The sequence below is a fragment of the Seriola aureovittata genome, chromosome 14 (genome assembly GCF_021018895.1).
Source record: "Seriola aureovittata isolate HTS-2021-v1 ecotype China chromosome 14, ASM2101889v1, whole genome shotgun sequence".
NCBI classification, from domain to species: Eukaryota; Metazoa; Chordata; class Actinopteri; order Carangiformes; family Carangidae; genus Seriola; species Seriola aureovittata.
In genome coordinates this window covers 17379693-17395965 of record NC_079377.1, presented here as the reverse complement: position 1 = coordinate 17395965, position 16273 = coordinate 17379693, and the positions used below count along the sequence as shown (strand labels likewise).

General features: G+C 40.0%; 1 protein-coding gene across 1 annotated transcript; it reads left to right on the top strand.

Moving 5' to 3' along the window:
* Positions 1-837: 837 nt before the first annotated feature.
* On the top strand, positions 838-15550 carry LOC130181726 (coiled-coil domain-containing protein 6-like). Its single transcript, XM_056396107.1, has 9 exons — positions 838-1172; positions 2332-2481; positions 4294-4422; positions 5022-5125; positions 6177-6337; positions 8741-8897; positions 10129-10229; positions 11122-11243; positions 14283-15550. The coding sequence occupies exons 1-9, from the start codon at positions 918-920 to the stop codon at positions 14481-14483; spliced, it is 1380 nt and encodes a 459-aa protein (XP_056252082.1). The 5' UTR covers positions 838-917; the 3' UTR covers positions 14484-15550.
* The last annotated feature ends 723 nt before the right edge of the window (positions 15551-16273 follow it).

The window sequence follows — 16273 nt, the reverse complement described above, 5'->3', positions numbered from 1 at the left end:
TGTTCTTGTCTTTGTGTCCTTGAACATTGTTTTATTATGTAAGTAATGTAATGGAAGCAGGGTAGTTATGTCATGAGAGACACTGTCCTTCAACTAGTTATGTGCTTCTTCTTCACCAAAGTGTACTTGAGCAAAAATCTCCAGGGCTGCTTGTTTATATGCTTGGACTGCCTTGTGTGGCCAGACGACAACAGTTCATGATGAGGATATTGTTGATTTCTGTTGAATGAGTTAAATATAAACTAGAAAAGTTATTTCAAAGCAATCCTGTCTCTCATGAAGCTCTATAATTTATTAACATCACATAACCTTCTTTAAGTGGATATTTTATGCAGATGATGATAACACTAATATGTAGTTACTGGAGTCCTAATTACTATTATAAATACTGAAGGTACTGTTCAAATAAGAATGGTAGTGTGTTCTTAGAGGTGGAATACAATAGGGAAATGCTCAGCCACCTACTGATTATTTATCATAGATGGCAAATTTCTACATCATCCTTATGACCAGGTCATGGCTAGAGTGTCTCTTCTCTGGGGACCTACTGACCCTGTCTTTTTTTTACTTTGATAAAACATATATCTATTTAGGAATACATAGCACGTAAATTCTGACACAAGGCCGCTCTAAAGGACAGGTGGATAAGTCAAGTAATGATATAAGAGACGCTTTAAGGCTCTTATCATTTCATCTTAAAATGTGCTTAGGTTCAGCAACCCACCGTCTTGGATGTAGTTGATAAGGATGTGTTACAGATTGTCTAGGGTGCACTGGGCGGTACTGGAGACATCCTGGCGGTGGCGCTATGCCGGCAAGCGTGAGCAAGGTCACACGGTGTACCATTCTGCTGTGTGCGCCCCTCAAACGCTGCTGCTGCCGCCGTCGCCCTCTCTTCTCCACACTGTCGCACAACCATGGCGGACAGCGCAAGCGAGAGCGACACCGACGGAGCTGGGAGCAGCTCGGCCACCCCGATGTCGTCCTCCGCTTCAAATTCGGGGAAACCGAGCATAGTCATTTCACAGTTTCGTTTGGAGGAATTGACGAACCGCCTGGCCTCCCTACAGCAAGAAAATAAAGTTCTTAAAATTGAGCTGGAGACGTTCAAACTCAAGTGCAAAGCCCTGCAGGAGGAGAATCGGGACCTCCGCAAAGCTAGCGTCACCATTGTGAGTAACGGCAGCTGGCTAACTAGCTAGATGCTATCACGCCACTTACTATATTGTATTTGTCAGTAAGTTAACTGTGGCTGGTGCTGTTTGTTTGGTGCTAAATAGTCCATGTTGACACATTTAATGTATTCCATGGAAAGGTTATCTGTATATGAACACAACATTCTGGTGTTTTGCTAGCTCCACTAATATTAGCTAGCTAGCGTTAGTTGGATATGTTGCTAATTTAGCCAGCGGGCTAACGTTTGCTAGCTGGTTTTGCAGAGATAGCCAGCTAGTTTGCTTTGTTTTGTTTTCCGCTGCTAATCTTGGCTAATATTAGCTCCACGGCGAACGTCATGTTAAAAGGCGTTAAAAATTAGGTGGGCATCTCACGATGCAAGTTACCGGACTGATGTTAGCTATTTGGTCAGCTGATTACTCACTGCTAAACATTGTCACCACGTTATGTCCAACAAGGATAAGGTAACCGACTATGAAATAAATAACCCAGCCGCAGCACTGGCATAGACCGATGCGTCATATATCTTCATGCTCGGTTAATCAGTCTCAGCTTCATAAAATGTGTAACCGATCTGTTGGATAGATGCGCAGGCCAAACTTAGCGAGCTAGCTAAATACCTGGCTTTAATGTTGGCAAATCAGCCACACTGCACCCATACCACCCTAATGTGAGGCTTAACTAGTTGTTCGGTTTCTATTGTCCTTCTCATTGTTTTGAGCTACTAACATATTCTTTCTGCTTGCAAAACAGAATTTAGCTTTGAGGGCAGTGGAGAATGAGGGTGGATAATTTGAGACTGGTGCTAACAAGGACAGACGTATCATCACACTGTAATGCTAGCTGTTGTAGCTGCCCAAACACATTTCCTTAGTGCACCCATGTTTCACTCTTTCCCTTACTGTCAGTCACCCATTACTGCAATATCTCTTGAGTCATTAGGGGAAATTCTGCTTCCTCTTTGGCTGAGAGACTTCACTGCAGCAGATTTGGTTGGGTGGTGTACTTGTGTTTGTAGTATATCTAAATGCACTTTTGGCTGTTACAATTTAATCAGGATAAAAGTGAAAATCACAGTTTGATGTGCAAGACCTAAGAGTCTAATTTACTGATGTTTGCCTCTACCATTGTTTCCCATTTGTTTCCATCCCACAGCAAGCAAGAGCAGAGCAGGAGGAGGAATTTATCAGCAACACCTTGTTTAAGAAGATCCAGGCCCTCCAGAAGGAGAAGGAGACCTTAGCAGTCAACTATGAGAAGGAGGAGGAATTTCTCACCAATGAACTGTCAAGGAAACTCATGCAAGTGAGTGGGAACAAGATTCGAAATACCAGTTTTTACCTCACTGGTTGTAGTTGCTTATACCGGGGACAATGGAAGATAGTCTAACATCAGTTTGAACCTTCACCCTGTTTGATGACTTATCATATTGATAACAAACATCACTGTGATACAGAGTTTTTTCTTACTGTTCTATTATGCTCTATAAAGTTTTTGGCTGCAGTATTGTCAAGCATGTTCAGCATAAGTTCGCTGGGTGTGTGTCTGCACACCACCTCATGTATGAGCGTGCGGCAGCTAATGCATTATCATCAATTGTCCTGGTACTTGCCTGAAGCCTGGAAAGGCTCAAGATGACTTCACTGCGGCTGCTAGCTACTAGAAATGACTCTCAAATTACTCTCATCGCGTCTGTCGGTTATTTGGTTCAGTCTGTTTTCCACATCTTATTTTCCTAACTGCAGAACACACAGCACATGCATGCACACTCTCACACTTTGAATGGCTAGCTGTATGCATCCTAATGGTTTGTTGATATGTCGAGAAGTGGGAATTTGAAAGGGACATCAGCAGACCCTTGTTAAGGTCATATAGATGAACTTTTGTTGTCTTGCCTTCTCACTTAACATGAAACAAACCTGTGCCTGCCTCTGCCTGTAGACTTTGATGTGACATATGGCCCATAGTGTGTGTATGTGTATGCTTTTATAACATGGGCATGTGCTTTACTTTTGTGATGATAGAGTGAGAATTGAGCAAATGTGGTCATTTATTTTACTGGGTGTTGAAATGCTCCTCTGAGGAAACACTTTTGAAAATGATTTTGTGTGACCTGCGTTTTCCCCACCATTACTTTTGAAGATGGACTTATTAACTGAAGTCATCTACCGTTGATGGAGTCATAAAAGGAAAAGCTCTCGCACAGTTACCATTATATACAGTATGTACACACATGCGCACATTGCCACTGTGCTGTTGTTGCTTACAAATGGCATTTACTTGAAGGACACAAGAACCAAAGTGGGATAAAATATCTCTGCAAGGTGTCCATAGGCTGAAAATGAACAGATATATTTTCACACACACTTGGGCATAGTTGCCACTCCCCCTCACAGTACAGTGGTGTGGAGCCCTGGTATAGAGTAACTAGTAATTGTATTCGCTAAAGGGAGGCACATTATCGAAACAATTCCTAATTAATTGTCTAATTGTTAATTAGAAGAATATTGGCTGCACTGGGTGTGGCAAAACTTGGTGGCCTGTTCTTTCAGTCAGGATACTACAAGCATTCAACTCTGTGTGAATGCAGTCATTGTAAATTAAAATAAACTGTGTTGTTTTGAAGTATTCTCGTTGTTTCTGGTCGTAGCATAATGGAAATTGTTATTTTTTCTCTTTCCAGCCTTTTCCCATAAATGAATTTGCATCCCTTTTCCCGTAATGAGTAATCACTCATATAATCTATCACACAGCCGTCCCGTTTTGAATCAGTGCTGAGCCGCACCCTTTCTTTGTATTGGTGAGCTGCCAGAGGTGGTTACTTTAGTTGCCAAATCATTATTTTGCACTGTTTATTCCTCTGAGAAGTTAAGCCATGATTCAGGAGGAATTGTGACATTGGCTTCCCATTTTGCTACACTCTCAATGTGTAAGCTAAATGTGATGATCTGACACCAGTGTGTTTGTTCACTGTGGTCATCAAATTGTTTTTATATGACTCACCATGAGCCTCTTCTTGTGCTCTTGCTCCTCTCCCTTCTCTCTCATCGCTGTGGTTTCATTCACCCCCTCTTCTTTTCCTCTGTCCATGCACTTTCCTCCCCTTGTCCATCCTAGCTCCAGCATGAGAAGGCAGAGTTGGAGCAGCATTTGGAACAGGAACAGGAGTTCCAGGTTAACAAGCTCATGAAAAAGATCAAGAAGATGGAGAATGAAACCATCTCAAAGCAACTAACCCTGGAACAGGTATGCTTAACATGGTAGAGTAAGAAGATTTCAGGATCCAGTATGGTACAGTATATCCCTGAATCTGTGTGTCCAGTTGTTGTAGTAGTGTCAGACACTAAAATTTCACCACCCTTACTTTTTCCCACTGAATGTTAGCTGGAAAGAACATTTTGGTCTGTGGCTGGGTCAAACCTGTGTGTGCTGAAGCCACACCATAATATTTCCATGCTATGATGACAGGATTTTTCTGTAGATGTGCTTGCATGCATTCATTGTTGTTCACTCATGAATGTATGTGTCTGAATGATGCTTATGTTATGCTACTGTGCATTTTGCCCAGATGGAGATGTAACCAAATGACACGTTCACCAAAAACTGTGACCTAATTTCACCACAAAAAACACTACTGAACAGCTTATTTTATTTTTAGGGTTATTTTATATATAGACTATGCTGCTTTGTTGTTTTTCTATCATGTGGCTCTTTCACATGCCAACATAGGGACTAAAGCTTGGTTTTGCAGTACAGTGTACTTCTGTGCAGTCCTGTGATCATTTCCAACGTCAAGGTTTTTCTATCTCTGAACGTCACTCCTCTCTCATACTTTTATTCTCCAGTTGAGGCGGGAGAAGATCGACCTTGAGAACACATTAGAGCAGGAACAAGAAGCCCTGGTCAACAGACTGTGGAAACGCATGGACAAACTGGAGGCTGAAAAAAGGTGTGGAATGATCTTATATGTGTCAACCCATTCAGTATCTACAAATGGTAGATGTTTTAGAATCTGCTACTTGTGGGCCTGAATTCAAAGCTTGTTTTACACCCATATTCATACTTGAACAAATTTGAAAGCCAAAACCTCTTCAGTAATATTAGCAAATGGGTCAAAGACTCTAACTTAAATTTTCCATAGCTTTCACCCACATCTTGTTGCTTTCTTCGGTGGATCATCTGTTGCTCAACAAATCTTTAAATTAGCCAATAGTTTCACTAGTAGTGCTAATTAAAAATATAAAGCCTGATGGGTTGGCTGTGACGCATAGTCTATAAAAGCACTCTGCTCATGTTCTGTGTAATATTTTTATCTTGGCTTAAAACTTATAAAACTTATCTTAAAGCTGTCCTGCAGTGCTCTGCTTTCCCAAAGATGTTTCCATTTAAATTAGGGTAGACACAATATCTTGACACGGCCAAACAGCAAATTTCAGCAATATTTTGGTAAAAATTACAAAATCGTTGTCATATTTCAGTCTATCTTGACTGGACTAATAATGCTTTTGTGTAAGTATACCCAATATTTCATGTCCCTTCTCTGTGTCTGACAGAAACAGGCCCAGTCAGAGGCACACATAAAATGCCTGTCTGTCACTCTAAACAAATGACTAAGCTGCAATTATGCATAATGATGCAGAGTAAAATTACCAGTGATCGACTAACAGTAGCTTTTTGTTCTAGGTAACAGATTTTCAGGGTAATGGTTTTTAGTGGAGTAACATCCTGAAGGCCTGATTATGTATGTAAATTGTCAGTAATTTCAGAGCCATTTTCAATCCAAATTTGCTGTAAAAGAGGAAGGGTTGAAAAGGTTCAAAAGTTTTCATTTTTGAGAATAAAATAGATTGTTTTATAGTTGTAAAGTCTAGGCTTTTGTTAAGACCCATGTTAAAGCTAGGAATCTTAAATATATTTTATTTTAAATAGCTGGTCACCATGCTGATTATTTCAGTTGATGAATTACAGTTACATTGGGATTTGTTTGTTTCCTAAACTAGAATCCTTCAGGAGAAGTTGGACCAGCCTGTATCAGCTCCTCCCTCCCCAAGAGATGTTTCCATGGAGATAGACTCGCCAGAGAACATGATGCGGCATATCCGCTTCCTGAAGAATGAGGTGGAGAGGCTTAAGAAAAGCCTGCGCACCACTGAGCTGCAGCGTAAGTGGCCTCTCAACTTGTCACATGATCCATGTGGGGTGTGGGCTCTGAAGTGGCAGATGTTGATTAAGTGTTGATTAAGGATGTGATTGGTAAAACTGATCCTTAGATAAGCAGTGAAGGGCAAATTCAACCTAAACCCAGGCTTGGCTTTTTTACATTGACATGAAAGAACTGGATACTTTCTGGCTTTGTGGTGACACAGTTTATAGCCTCGTTACCTCCTTGTCATTCACTGGTCACATTACACCCAAAGACATCCGAGGGTTTATGAAGAAGTAGAACTACACAGTGGTCAGCGACAAGCCTTGTCTTGATGTTGTTGATTCTCTGAAAGGTCTTAGCCCCGAAGATAATCTGTCTCATTGTTCTGAGTATTTATCATTGGTGTTGTTACTTTGAGTTTGACTTATATGAGCCTCAGACAGGGCAGAAGGTTTTTTTTCTTGTGAAAAGCCCATCTATTGAGTATTATCATTGTTACTTACTATTAATAGTAGTATTATTAGAATTATTAATATAGCAAGTTAAGCCTCCACTCCATCTGTAGAAAGTTGTGACCTAGAAACAAGCGACACAGATGTAAATACTACACCTTACTACACTAAAGATAAAACATTAAGGGTAAATTTAGTGCCATTTTCTAAAGAGGTCAAGTGCTGATAATGTCCAAAAAAATTCTCAACCCTAGTCTGCACTATATATTACATTGATACTGCGTGGAAATACAGTTGCAAGAAGGCACCATTCCTGTCCATGGTGCCTTCAAGGATGTTTTGGGGGACTGTTGTGAACTGTGATCTTGTTGATGCATTCAAGAGCACGCCAACATCTGAGACTATTTTAAGAGTAACATTTTAAATGCATAAAATGACCATATTTACAATATCTGTTTCATGACTTCTACACTTACTGACACTTTGTCTCATGGTTTTTATGTGACAATATAGATGGTTAATAAAATTTGCGATGAGATGATATAACACTAGCTTGTCTTAAACACTAATGGCAGGCGGCTATGCCTCTGGAGGTTGAGCAGTTTGTCCACTAATAGGATGGTTGGTTCCTGATTCCTGGCTCGTCCAGTCCGCATGTGTCCTGCTGTATGCAGTATGTTTTGAGTGGTTGGTAGGACTAGAAAAGCATTTACCATTTAATGCACAAGGAAGGAGTTTACAAAACAGCTACAGCTGTACCCTTTCTTATCATATGCTGAGAAGATACTTAGACCATAAATGTAAACAAATGTTCTCTGTGAGTGATGGGCAATATTATAGAAGTTTCATGTCTATGAAAGTAGATTTCAATACATTAAATTGTAAATGAAATTCAGTGCATGTAAAATTCAGGTTTAAGTTGTGTTCAGTGAGGTGATGGCAGCATTTCTTGGATCATGAGAGTTCTGTGGGGCAAATTATTGAATGGCAAGAACAATAGAAAACCAAAAGATCCTCACAGCTCCTGCCTTCTGGTGACATTATAACTCGTTTTAACATTTCAGGGAGAATAATTTATTTTCAGGAGCCACTGACTTGACTGACTGGTTAGTTCAGAAAGAAGCTCGATAGACAGGCACAATAGATCCTGCCTTATATTGATGTCTATGACAATGCATTGACATTTGAACACTTATTTTCATAACATGTAACACAATGTACTAAACTATCTCCTCCCAGCGCCTCTTAATGAACATGTCACTGATTATTCCCAACTGTCTTAATATACTCCTCCCACCTTCACTCTACTTTGTCTCTTTAAAACATGAGGCCACTCAGGAAAGCATGTGGTACTAGGAAGAGGAATCCATATTAGGCCATTGCATTATGAACGGTGCTTGCGGACACATTAAAAACAGCTTCTAGCACAGCAGTAAACACCATTATGTTGAAGTTAATAACCCTTATTTGTTCAGACAGTCGGATGTGTCGATTCAGCTTAAGCCAAGAAATGAATTGATGGAGATAAGTTTTAAAGTTTAAACACTTGTCTGGGATGGTCCCTCAACACTGTGTAGTCTATGCTCTGTTTTTTTCACTAGAGGGAGCCATCAGTCTAACCTTTAACACAATGTTCTGAGAAGCTGAGACAAGTAGCAAGACAGCAATGCTACTGGAAACAATTACATCATCATGATGGTGCTTTACTGATGATCTATTGTTAGTAGAGGTTGTCTTCAACAGGCTTTCACCTTCTTGGAAAGCAAACATTGTACTGCACAAACTGAATTGTGTTTGGAGGTCTTAGGAGGATATCATGCTGCATCTGCAGTTTTTAGATGGCCCCTTTTATTTTTATTAGTTTTTTATTTTACAAGAAGATCAATGTTGGTGTTTATGTTGATATACAGTGGCCAGGATGTGGATATCTCAACTGATGTCATTTGTTCTGCGTGTGCCCTCTCAGATACAGAGAAGCGTGCCCAGTACATAGAGGAGGAGCGACACATGAGGGAGGAGAACATCCGACTGCAGAGGAAGCTTCAGAGAGAGATGGAGCGCAGGGAGGCCCTGTGCAGACAACTGTCAGAGAGTGAATCCAGTCTGGAGATGGACGATGAGAGGTAAAGAATGGGACACATGATAAGGGCAGATTTACAAAAATGGCACAATAACACTGGGGTACAAAACCACATGTGTTAGGAAATCAAGGCAAATGGCTGAGAGAGACTTCATCTTGTTAAATGGCTTGGCCTGTGCACTGGAGTATAATGTTGCAGAGTGGCTGGAGAGGCATTTGGCTCCATTGGCCATTTACACTGCTGACACGGCTGATTGGATGAAGGGGGCCTGAACCTGTCAGAATGAAAAGATGAAGGAACAAAAGAGTGAGAGATGCAAAAGACAACAAGCATGTGTGCCACCTCAGCATGCAACAGTTACTCTTGTAATTGCCAGTATTTGTCAGTGTTGTATAGGCTTTCTTTGTGATTAGCAAGGTAACAACATGGTGCCCATTAACCAAAGCTGTTGTCTGCATGTCACAACCCACTCTGTGTTTTTTCATAGAATCATAAAATGAATGTTGTGAATCCTAAATACTGCCATACAGTTTTGTTTCAGGCTATAGCCAAAATTTCTTCACACACCAGTGTTAACATAGGCAAAGATGAAAATCATTAACAGTAGCATAGTGTAGTTTAATTCTACCAGATCTGTGTTATCTTGATATAATGGAAAAGAAGCTATCAGGATCATTTACGCCAAAGCCTTTTTAAACTTTGTGTGATCCCTTTTACTACTGGTAGTCATTACCCTAATTGCGCAAGTTGTATCCAGATGGTCCCCCTGTCTAAAATCAAGACGAGACTGTGTTTGCTGTGATGACTCTTAAGCTTGACAAAAAAAACTGCTCTTTCCCCCTTAGTATGAGATCTTCTTGCAGGGTTCAGTATTGTTTCTCTTTAACGTTTATTATTAGGTTTATGCTCCTGTTTTTTGGATCACCTAGTAATATTGTAGCTTATGAAAGGTGCTATGTAATATATATAATTTAAAATACTAATATAATTTTAACATGTTACCACTTGCCTAGGTATCATAATTAAGCTTGATTTTTCTTATCATCACCATATTAACAGAACAGTTTTAAATAAATGGTATTTGAAGGCACATGTACATAAACCTTTAGGATTCTTCATTGATTTCTCTTTTTCAGAGACTTGAAAAATTTGAGGGTATGGCAGGTGAATGAAAACAACATAATATAATGATAAATAATACTGTGTCTTATTTTCATGTAGCCATACATGAATCATACTTGATTTTCATAAACTGCTCTTCTCACCCTCTCAGGTACTTCAATGAGATGTCTGCACAGGGCTTGCGAGCAAGGACTGTGTCCAGCCCTATTCCCTACACCCCCTCCCCCAGCTCCAGCCGACCCATATCACCTGGTAGGTACATTTGAGATGGCCTCTGTCCAAGTAATACTGCAGTCCACAAGGTATATTGTGTCATTGGGAATGGCCAACACGATAATAAAAAGCACCTTTCATATCAGTTGATATGACTTGTTGCCAGCACACACTATCTTTGTTACAAAGTTTACCATTAATACCCATTATATCTTGCAATGCTCCTAACAAGTCCCTTCTTCTGATTAAAATGTATAATAGAGAATGACACAGGTAATTGAGTCAGTGCATCTGCCAAATAACAAAAACATGGTTACTCTTTTTTTTAGATTTATCAGATATTCAAGAAAGTCTTTAAAGGATTCACTCAGAACGGTTGTACTCCTGGTGTTGTTTATATTACTGCAGTTAATAATGAATTGTTTGATATCTGCAACAAAAGCAATTTAAAGCAAGTTAATACTGAGTAACTGAGCATATGTTATAGCGTGTCAGAGGGTTTCACAGATGGAGCACTAGAGGTGCTGCTGCTGCTCAGCTAACATGCTGCTCATTCTTCGCCTTCTGTGTAGACACAGAGTTAGAAAATGCATCTAAGCCCTGGATGTTTAAATCCTAGAGCCCTAATGGCAAATGCAATTCAGAGGAAATTAAGACATGTTTGGTGTGATTCAGTAAGATGTCAGATTATAGCCTCAATGTTTTTGCTTAGTGACGAAACAGACCTGAGATGCCAAAGCACCTCTGTTTCTGTTCTGTCAGCCTGGTATAAATCGTGTTCAGCTATCAGTCTAGGATGAAATAATTATGCAACTGGTGTTAAGAAGAGAAATTGCTGTACTTTGACTCTCAGTCAAATCTAATGACTTTATAAAAAAGTACATACAGTATGTGCAACTTACTCTTCCTGCCTGCCCCCACTCTGTCACAGGTCTCTCATATGGCAGCCACACAGTTGGCTTCACCCCTCCAGCTACACTGTCCAGAGCTGCCATCTCCCACTATAACACTCCTGCCCTGCACGTCCACGGAAGCTCCTCTCACGCCGTAGCGGTGAGTAACATCCACCCACACATCCTTGACCAAACATCTCCTAAATAATGAGTTTTTCAAGATGTCACAGGTGTTTGTTTCAATTTTTACTAGGATTTCTTGTTGGATGGAGTTTGCAACCCAAAGCTCAAATATTTATTTCAAAGAGATCTAATCACAGTTTTAGTTGCTCCAGCTTAGGTATAAAAATACAGGTGAACAATCAACAAGTATAATTTTTCTATTGAATTTTCTTTTGCTGGACCACAACAGAGCGGCCAGCCCTATAAACATGAATGTCATTCATGCCTGACTGAAGGATAGAGTTGAGTGATCAACTTATTCCATTGGTCAGCTGAATGCCACCAGACTGTGTCATGAAGTTAGAACATCGTTCAGGCGGCCGGGTTTTCCAGTTGCTCTTTCAAAATGAACTGGTACAAACAGTTTCTATTAGTGTGGTGCTTAAATCCTGCAGTGTAGCCAGAAGTGACTGCTGGTTAACATGTAGTCTTAACTGGCTGCGTTTCAGTTACAGCATATGTGAGCAGAGAGGGTAGAAGAGAAACAATCAGATAAAGGGCTGAAACCGAATGACACTAGGCAAATACTGTGCAGTGATATCAATTGTTTACAGTGGTTCCACAACAGTTGTCAACTATGCCCTTAGTTTCACACATTGAACCATACATGGTCTAGCCAAATACTAGGGTGTGACTTAGTCTTGTATATTGTAAAATTGCTTGCAAGATCTATTATATTTTACCAGGGATGTAAAGCAAAATGTGTCCCAATAGAAATGATAAATAAATTAGATTTTAATTGTGACCTCAGTCGTGCCCCATAGTAGGCACAGAGAGAAGGCCAGTAGAGGCTGACAGGGCCAGTAAAAACTATAGATTTTTTGATGGTCCACCTGCCCACTGATGTAATAGCCCACTGGGATTTTTCCCAGTATAACTGATGACCAGTCTGACATTGGTTTCACAATGCTTTGTAAAGTGATAAGCCTGAATTCTCTGACAGTATTATTTAAGGCAGAAGTGATAAGTGTAGTATTCTCAGGAAAAAGGGGACTTAATGAGAAAGACATAGAAAGAGAAAATGACATTCAGTACGTTTACATGTACAATAATATTCCACTATTATACAAATATGACTGTTGATGATTTGTTATGTCATGTTAACAGCATATTGTTTTTGGATATTCCAAATTTTTTCAGAATTTAGCATTTCCATTTAAGACACGTGGGCTATACCAATATCATTCATGTTTTATGAACATTCTTTGGATGTGTATACAGCACATTCCAAATATGTGTCTCAGTTGGGATTTTAACAGCAGATTGCAGCACACAGCCTTTTGCCTGTTTACTGTCCACCCTGTATATTGTACACAAACCGATAAGACAACAGTTTGCAAAGCTAGGTAAAAGTGGGGTGCCCAAAAGAAAAGCCCACATTTTTGGACAGGAGGAGAAACGCACCTATTTTTGAACAATTTGAAAAATTTGGATATCAAAAAAATTTAGTATATGTGCAAATAATGCTGAACTTGTGTTAGCTTGCATGCAATTTGTGTCCTTTTACACAAACCATGCTTAAATGAAGATCTGCCACTGTGTTGTTTTAGCAGTGATATTCCACACCCAGAGAACACCAAGGAGAGGTTACACAGCTGTCAGCCATGTTGATCTTGATATGTGACATAGCACTTCATATTTTGGAAAAAACACACTCGCAGGAACAGTCTCTAGTGCTGTTAGTCAGATGGCTGTCTGTTGGTTTTAATTAATTTTGATGATGTGATTAAAAACAACAGTGCAGAAGAAGAGTCCTCTTTGACCCGTCTCTTCTGTACTTGCTCATTGCTCCTGGGTTTATGAAATACCCATCTCACTCATTCTCATGGGAACACTGCCAGTTACGTGCTATTCAGGTCACTGTGACTTGACACCTTTGACTAATTCTTTAACCTTTTGCTAAGATTTCACAGTTTCCTACAAATGTACATTTTTCTTTGTGCCTGTGTGACAGCCGTGGCATTATGTTTTTGTGTTGTCTGTCCGTCCGATTCTCGTTCACCAATTTCTTCAATTTGGTTCACTTGGACTCAAGGATGAACTAATTAGATGTTGGTGGTCAAAGGTCAGTGTGACCTCACAAAACACTTTTTTGGCCGTAACTCAAGAATTTATTTGCTAATTATCACACAATTTAACACATATTGCTGATGATAAAATGATGAAGTGATCATTTCGATTGTGACCATATTCCCTGCAACAGTCACAAGGTGGTAATTCTAGTTTTTCATAAATGACTTTTTTCCCTATATGTATGAATTCACCATGTGCAGATATGTGACCTAATAGGAACTGTCTCACTGCTATAATTATGTTTACTAGTGTTACACTAGTTTGATGCGGCCACTTCAGTTTGATTACCTAATAGCAATTTGTCTTTAAACATTTGACCAATGTTTTCTTCCATACTTAATCCTTTCCTCCCACTCTTCCGTGGTATTGTATAGCTGTGTCTGTAGTTTTCTCTTTCTCTCTTTCATTTTCTCTTGATGCATGTGGATGGTACAGACCACATCTCATCCATCATCATGCAGCCCACCCAGGAGTTAAACAGGCAAATATTTCTCTCTGGGAGATCAGAACCTCAGACAGATTAATTTTTCTCTAAACCACTTTTCTCTTTTCTCTTTTCATTCCTTTGAATGGAATTTCAGTTGTCAGCTCATTACCAATAGCTCAGCAGGGGAAACATGACTGAGTAACCTCGCCACTCAATCTTATTTTCCCTTTGATGGCTTGTAACCTAGAAAACACTGTCCAAACAAAAGTATTGTTGCAATTAGCTCTATTTAACACTCCATTATACAAATGCATGTTCTAGTTGTATCAGCCTTAAAATGAGAATAGCGCCACAACTTTCTACAAACACCCCAGTTTTATCCAAATTCTAGTTTTTGTACCAAATGTTTAGAATGCTACCATCCACTTGTTCTGTACAAGATGAGGCTCATTTGTTTTCTCTCTCCTTCTCAAACAGAGGCCCTCCCCAAGAAGAAGCACCAGCCCTGACAAATTCAAACGTCCAACGCCCCCACCCTCCCCCAACACGCACTCAGGGGCACAGCAGGCTCAGCCTCCGCTACCCCCACCAGCTCAGCCCATGGTCCAGTCCATGTCCTCCCCGGCAGCTATGTCGCAGCATGCAGCAGCAGCACAGCAGCCTCCCTCCCAGCCTTAACGCCACACACACAGTCTCTGTCTTTGCACGTGAGTGCGCCCACTGAATGCCACGACGCTACCGCAACAGCAGCTTCCATCATTACCAGCTCTGGAAGTCAAGTTTCTTACTCTTTACCAACTCCACAAAAGAAGCAGCTTCAAAAGTTTTAGAGGGGAAAGAAACAAGATGGCAGCTCAGTGAAGCTAGCCGCCTGCCAAATCCACATGTGGCGTTACTTAACTACTCTTAAAAGGAATGGATGGACAGAAAAATAATCGCTTCTGGGATTTGTAGGCCAATTATCTGTTCCACCTTCTGTCTTGTACATGTTATGTTTTTGTTTTCTTTGCTTGGGACTTTAGCTGGTTGGAATTGTTGTTGTGGCGCTTCTAAGATAGCACAAACAGCACATACAGTATGTTTCATGGTGGTGTTTTCTGATAGGTTGGATGTTTGGATCAATGGATGGATGTATGGCTAAGGAAACAGATGAATTAATAGATGGATGTGGTCGATTCTTTTCAAGCCTATAATACGACACTCGATTGCAGTAATGTCCTCCACTCCAGCTCACCCCTCCTCCTTTTGTCTCTTAAGCAGTGTCAACAATTCACCCCGACCCCAAAGTTTTAACAGCTAGGTCAGCAAGAGGTGTCATCAAAGACTGCTAGGAGTTTCTCCATTATAGGGCATTGATCAAATGGGGCACGTGCCACAGTTATTTTAGTTTCTGAAAGCATTCAAGGTTCTGCTGCTCTTCAGTTAAAGTGAAAAAGGAAAAAAAAAACATCAAGGAGGACGGACGCTGGTACATAAACCACAGATAAATGTCGCCTTTTGAGGTGTTTAAAAATGTAGTCTGAGGTGTTACAACTTAGTCATGTACTCAGTCTCTTCTCTGCTCTTCTCTCTCTCTCTGGTGTATTTCTGAAAGCTTCTATCATCCTTATGGATATTCCTCATCAGAAAAAGGAAAAAAAAACATAATGCTCTTTACACTAAATATACATACTGCTAAAACATTCTAAATGAATGGTACTGTTGAACTAAATTTCTATGTATGATTAAAGCTCTTGAGATGACAACTCCTGTTTTTAATTGTCAAATTTATGGATAGTATTTGCTCTTCATTTGTAATGTGATAAGCGTTGTGTACTTCTGAACTGCTGCACATAAGTCTTTTCTTAATGATCATACTTTCCCGACAGGAGACTGAGATGTGTTCCACAAGCTGAATTGAACAGATCATAACAGGTGCACAGTTTCCATATTGGATTGATCTTTTTGTGCATTTAGCTTCACTGGAATGTTTCCTTGTGGAAAATTTGACATCCCACCAAACTCCTACAGCCACTGATGGATAATGTTTGTGCCTTAGATAGATCTGCACCATAAAACCCCACACACTATCTGCAAAGGCAGAAAAATTTTAATATTTCTTGTAATGGAAGAATCACCTTTCATGACGATTAGTGTTAAATGTGCACGGAGGGATCTGAAGACGGGACACGTGTGAAACTGATGTCCCAGGCTTCTCTACACTTAAGAACTGGTAAGACTTGATGTTTTATTGTTGTCTTCATGACTTTAAATGATATCTTCCTGAAATATCTCAATATCATCAGTCTGAGCTGTCCTTTTTGTTAACTGCTAATTAGCAAATGTTGGCATTCTCATTATTAAGAAGGAAATGGTGAATACATGCTACCACCATGTTTTTCCTTTTTTTTTTTACAATCCTGTCATTCTGTGCCATATGCAGTTCTGCCCTCAGCCTATAACGTGGTCAAATATGTGGCCATGGTTTA

What these genes read in the sequence shown, in the direction of transcription:
- LOC130181726 (XM_056396107.1), top strand. Translation starts at nt 918, where the DNA reads ATGGCGGACAGCGCAAGCGAGAGCGACACCGACGGAGCTGGGAGCAGC. An exon ending in AAACTGGAGGCTGAAAAAAG is followed by an intron (nt 5,126 to 6,176) that starts GTGTGGAATGAT and finishes TTCCTAAACTAG; the next exon opens with AATCCTTCAGGAGAAGTTGG. An exon ending in CAGCCGACCCATATCACCTG is followed by an intron (nt 10,230 to 11,121) that starts GTAGGTACATTT and finishes ACTCTGTCACAG; the next exon opens with GTCTCTCATATGGCAGCCAC.